This window comes from Gossypium raimondii, chromosome 5, assembly GCF_025698545.1.
Source record: "Gossypium raimondii isolate GPD5lz chromosome 5, ASM2569854v1, whole genome shotgun sequence".
In the NCBI taxonomy this organism is placed as follows: Eukaryota; Viridiplantae; Streptophyta; class Magnoliopsida; order Malvales; family Malvaceae; genus Gossypium; species Gossypium raimondii.
Window position 1 is genome coordinate 54,773,138 of NC_068569.1, and position 5,468 is coordinate 54,778,605.

A 5,468-nucleotide genomic window follows, 5' to 3' on the forward strand; every position below is an offset into this window, starting at 1 on the left:
TTAACGATTAATATTGAGGGTTTAAGAAAATGGATTACAGGTTCTCCATGCTTCAAATAAGCATCAAAGTGAGAAAACAGTATTAAAATGTTAGGAAAACCCATCATAATTAGCTTTCTTATTCAATGCATGTACTGTTACTTGATGCTAGTAAGGTTGGGATTTAGGGTTTTGGGAAATGGATCAAGGCTTTTCAGTGAGGGAGAATTTTTTTCTTGTTTGGGTTTCTTTGAATATAGGAGCAAATTTGCAAAAGTTGCTGTCTTTTGAAAAAAAAAAAAAATCAATGACTTGGGTAGAAGACACATGGGTTACAACTTTTGGTAGATGCACATGGTTGTTGGGACCAAAAAAAAGTCACTAGGTAGTCAAATGTTAAGATTAAGAAAATGTGTTAACGAAATTATGGCATCTAATGTTTACTGTCTGTAACCATGTTGGTCTGAATGACCCATGGTTTTCTCGAGTGTACATTGGTTTTTATACTTATATTTATATCTCGGGCTAAACGATGGTGTGAATCATCTCTATGGAATTCGTCACTTTAATTATAGATTTTTTTCAAAATTGTGTAGTTATAGATGATTTATCGAAGGAGGTTGCCTCATCAATAACTTTAGAAGTCAAAAAAACATACACAATGCAAATTGCTCTAAGATTCAAAGAAATAATTGTAATCTAAAGACATAAGAAGTGATCAAATTAGATGAACGAGTTTAATCTAAAGAGATTATAGATACTTTACGAGGTAACCCATATTAAAAAGTGATTAAATTAACTAATTTCATGGTATATAATAAGGAGTTCATCTTGATACTTTTAACGGATTGACTTTATAACCAAATAATTTTATAATTAATACACTAATTAAAATTAATTACTACCACGTGACACGGAGTGCTTTTTTATATATATATAATCACGTGACATTGAGTGTTGGTAGAGAATTAAAACCAAATAATTTTGTGTATTCTTCCAACCATAAGCAAAGTATAGTTTTTTTTAATTCATAAAAATGAGAAAATAATATTCCAAATATGATAAGGAAAAAACAAAATAGAGTAACGTAAAGCCATTTTATTTTGTTGTCTTTTCTAAGCTTAAAAAGAAAAGGAATATAATAAACCAAAATATCCCCATTATTCATCTTCAACCATTAAGTAATAAAAAAAACTGAAAAAAAAAAAAAAACATGACAAACATAAGAACAGCAAAACTTATGTGTGGTGTTTTCTCTTTTCTCTGAAATTCATTCATGGCTTCTTCTTCTTCTTCTTTATTTCGATGTTTCCTTCATTTCTTCTTCTTCATAATCTCACAAGTCCAAGCTGCAAATTTACCATTTCACCCTCGGGATGTTCTACCTTTATTACCGAGACAAGTTTCGTGGCCGGTCCTCAACTCTCTCAACAGCCCTGTTGACCTTTTACCGTCCTTTGTCGGCTCTGTTTCGTCGTCGAACCGCATCGTGAACTGGAAAGGTGCGTGCTTTTATGAGAACACGGCTTGGGTGGAGTTCCATAACAAAACCGGCAGTGAATTTGGCGGTGGAACTCTACATATAAAGGTAAACCACTTTAGCTTTTGAGTGTTTTCTAAATCTGGGTGTCTCTTAGTTTGATTTGGGACTGCGTAAAATTTAAATTTTATTTCAGGTTTTTGTAGTGTTATTGTTTCTGGGTATTGCTTGGTTTGAACTGGAAGTGCTTAAATTTTATTGAGAAAGGAAATTGCTTTATTTGGGATTGGGATTTTGATTTTCTATACCCTAATTTATCAAATTTGGGAGTGTGTTTTTATTGGGGTTTTCTATACCTAGTTTTAGTATTTTGATGAAATCAGAGGACATTATTGATATATTTTTGTGTAAATATAGGTTGTTTGCATAATTCAGGCTCAGAATGATGCAAAATTCTTTATTTTGGATACTGATAGAATTGGTTATATAGAGTATGTGAAAATGGTATTTATGTGCTTATACAGGTCAGCTACCCCCATAGTTGGACTTGTATGGATCTTTACGTGTTCGCAACTCCGTACCGCGTAACTTGGGATTATTATTTTTTGTCTCGAGAGCATACGCTCGAAATCAAGGAATGGCAAGATAAAGCTGAGTATGAATATGTAAGTTGCCATTGTTAGTTTTGGGTTAACATCAAGTGTTAGTTTACTGCAAACTCATACACGGATTCGTATGTCACTTTTAAATTTAGGTGAAAAACAGGGGGATTTCAATTTTTCTGATGCAAGCAGGGATGCTTGGAACACTTCAGGCTCTATGGGATGTGTTTCCCTTGTTTACAAATACCGGATGGGGTGAGAATTCTAATATTGGGTTTCTTGAGAAACATATGGGGGCTACTTTTGAAGAACGACCTCAGCCGTGGTTTACTAACATCAGTGTCGATGATGTACACTCGGGAGATTTCCTTGCTATATCTAAAATTCGTGGGCGATGGGGTGGTTTCGAGACTCTCGAGAAATGGGTTAGTGGTGCTTATGCTGGTCATACTGCTGTTTGTTTAAAGGATTCCGAAGGGAAGCTATGGATTGGTGAATCAGGACATGAAAATGAGAAGGTACTGAATTTAATCCCCGAAGATTACCTTTATTCGAGTTATTCTACTGGTACTTATTACTGACACTCAATTATTATTTTATCTGTCCTGGTTTTGTAGGGAGAAGATATCATTGCGATCGTACCATGGGATGAATGGTGGGATTTTGAGCTGAACAAGGACGATTCTAATCCCCATATTGCATATCTACCACTGCATCCCGATGTTCGAGCAAAGTTTAACGAGACTGCTGCGTGGGAGTACGCGCTAAGCATGGCAGGCAAACCGTATGGTTACCATAACATGATATTTAGCTGGATAGACACCATTGGTGGAAATTATCCTCCTCCATTGGATGCTCACCTGGTATTTTGATACTCATTCATGCTAAGATTTTAGTTTTACATTTTAGCTTTAATAGTGTCTTTTCCTTATGACTCTTGTTCCATCTCTGCAGTTGCCTCTGAATGTTTTTTAAGTGTTTGCTTGATGCTTGTACAGGTAGCTTCAGTTATGACAGTTTGGAGTAAAATACAACCCGAATATGCAGCTAACATGTGGAACGAGGCCTTAAACAAGCGGCTTGGAACTCAGGTATGGTATTCTTCATGGTTGGTTAAAATTGAGTTTGTGGTTTGTCCACACATGAAACACAATCTCAATTGTTTGGGATTTACATCTTGAAGATTGCACGCAACTTGCTTAATTACATGTTTGAGAGTTTCAAAAAGATTCTATCGGAGAAGCTTGACCTACATGCTTCAAAGTGTATTCTTTCTCTAACCATAGTGTTCACTGCAGGGTCTTAATCTTTCTGATATATTGGTTGAAACCGAAAAGCGCGGGTCATCATTTGATGAACTGTTGACCATTCCCGAACAGGATAATTGGATATATAGTGATGGGAAGTCAACATCATGCATTGCTTTCGTTCTCGAATTATACAAGGAGGCAGGACTTTTTGATCCGATTGCCGACTCTATTCAAGTCACCGAGTTTACAGTAAGCTTCTTTTTACTAAAACCTTTGTTTAAGGTGATATGAATTTCCCTGAGTTGATTGATTTAATACTGAAACATACAGATCAAAGATGCTTATAGTTTGAAGTTTTTCGAGAATGATTCGAGCCGGCTGCCAAAGTGGTGCAATGACGCAGACAATGTAAAGCTTCCTTACTGTCAGATCAAAGGGAAGTATCGAATGGAACTACCTGGATATAATTCAATGGATCCATACGTCCATATGAATGAACGTTGTCCTTCTATGCCTCCAAAGTACTTCAGGCCGCAAAACTGCTAAGACAGCATCGATTCTGCCGTTAGTACTTCTATCATTTCGGACAAATTTATGCGAGATGGTTCAAGAAATTTGTGTTTAATATCAGTTGTAAATATGCTTAGTCACACTAGGAGTGGGTATGTCAGGTGCCGAATTCTTGTGAATGGTATATAAAATGGAAGAACGACATGATGCTGATAGATTTACGTAAAAAATCAATTCTTTCGTTGAATTTTAGTTTTATACGTAGATCTGTAGTGTTCTATGATTTGCATTGGATGAGCTGAAAAAACTAGTCCTAATAGTTTCATGGGTTTCAGGTTTGCTATTTATTCTTACATGTTTTGGAAACATGCTCGGTTCGGTTGTAAAAGTTAGATATATACATTTAGGAATAATAATGATAACAATTAGAGCTTTATTTAGAAAGGGTCAAGATATACCCATAATAACAGTTCTATTAGATAAAATATTTGAAAATCCAATAAGAGCACTTATTGGAGGAATTCAATCTAATTTACACGCAAGTGTAATAGGATTTAAAGTTAAACTAAAATATTTTATATCCATTCTGATTCTCTAATATAAGAATGTCTATGTCTAAGAATTCAAACAAAAATTTTGAAATTAATAATTTATCGGAAGATCTAGCAATAAGTTGGTCTTACATTAATGAATATACAAATACAAAGAGAGGTAGAAATAAAAGAGATTAATAACAAAAATTTTGAGCTCTTTGAACCTAATAAATTTTCTAGATACAACCAAAATTATTACATTTAAAAGATCTATCAATACCAAAAGATTGGATGATAAAAAGATCAATAGTGCAAGTACTTCTAAACCTGTAAGTACTATAGAATATGTCATCTGAAATAAATTTTATTTTAAAAATCTTGCTATAATGATATAAATAATGTAATACCCAATTTTAGCCCGGGCTCACATATGGAAACATAATTTTTGAGGATATGCAATCTTAGATATCATATGCAATCCTAGATATGATATGCAATCTTAGATATGATATATGCAATCTTAGATATGATATGCAATCTTAGATATGATATATAATCTTAGATATGATATGCAATCTTAGAATATATGATTTTGTAATCTTAGAGATTTAATTTGTAGATACCCTTTAATCTCAGCCGTTGATGTAATTGATCTATACCGTTGGATTTGGGGAGGCTCAACTATAAATAGAGGCCTCTCCCTTCGAAAAAAAAGAAGGAAAAAAGAGGAAGAGGAATAAAAAAGAGAACGATTGGCAATTTTTTAAAGGTGGCTTACTATTTTTTTTTCTTTCGATTATTTTACTTATTTATGATTTTAAAGAGGGGAGAAGGTGATACCACTGCGAATTTTATTTAGCCCCTCCGCCTTTTAATGTTTTTGTAATTAAGTTTTTTTATTTTTCTTGATTTACCCTTTTATTTATTTTTATTTCAATTGGGTCTAAGTTGAACGGCGTCGTTTTAGAGGAGAAGGGAAAATTTCCCTTCCAGCCCCTCTATGTAATTCACGCATTCAAATTAATCCTTTTACTTTTATTTATTTGCAGATTTACCCCAGTTTTTTTATTGCAATTCAATTTAGTTTTTCTTTTCCTTTTTTGTTCTTTTCATT

General features: G+C 33.8%; 1 protein-coding gene across 1 annotated transcript; it reads left to right on the forward strand.

Moving 5' to 3' along the window:
- The first annotated feature begins 1,162 nt into the window (after positions 1-1,162).
- Positions 1,163-4,068, forward strand: LOC105768397 (uncharacterized). Its single transcript, XM_012588300.2, has 7 exons — positions 1,163-1,567; positions 1,984-2,124; positions 2,214-2,579; positions 2,679-2,924; positions 3,060-3,152; positions 3,360-3,560; positions 3,642-4,068. The coding sequence occupies exons 1-7, from the start codon at positions 1,256-1,258 to the stop codon at positions 3,855-3,857; spliced, it is 1,575 nt and encodes a 524-aa protein (XP_012443754.1). The 5' UTR covers positions 1,163-1,255; the 3' UTR covers positions 3,858-4,068.
- Positions 4,069-5,468: the final 1,400 nt, after the last annotated feature.

Bases quoted from the DNA above. Each gene is read 5' to 3' on its own strand.
- LOC105768397 (XM_012588300.2), top strand. From the start codon at position 1,256: ATGGCTTCTTCTTCTTCTTCTTTATTTCGATGTTTCCTTCATTTCTTC. The intron at 2,125-2,213 runs GTAAGTTGCCAT...TTTTAAATTTAG, and splicing joins ATAAAGCTGAGTATGAATAT to GTGAAAAACAGGGGGATTTC. The intron at 3,561-3,641 runs GTAAGCTTCTTT...TGAAACATACAG, and splicing joins TTCAAGTCACCGAGTTTACA to ATCAAAGATGCTTATAGTTT.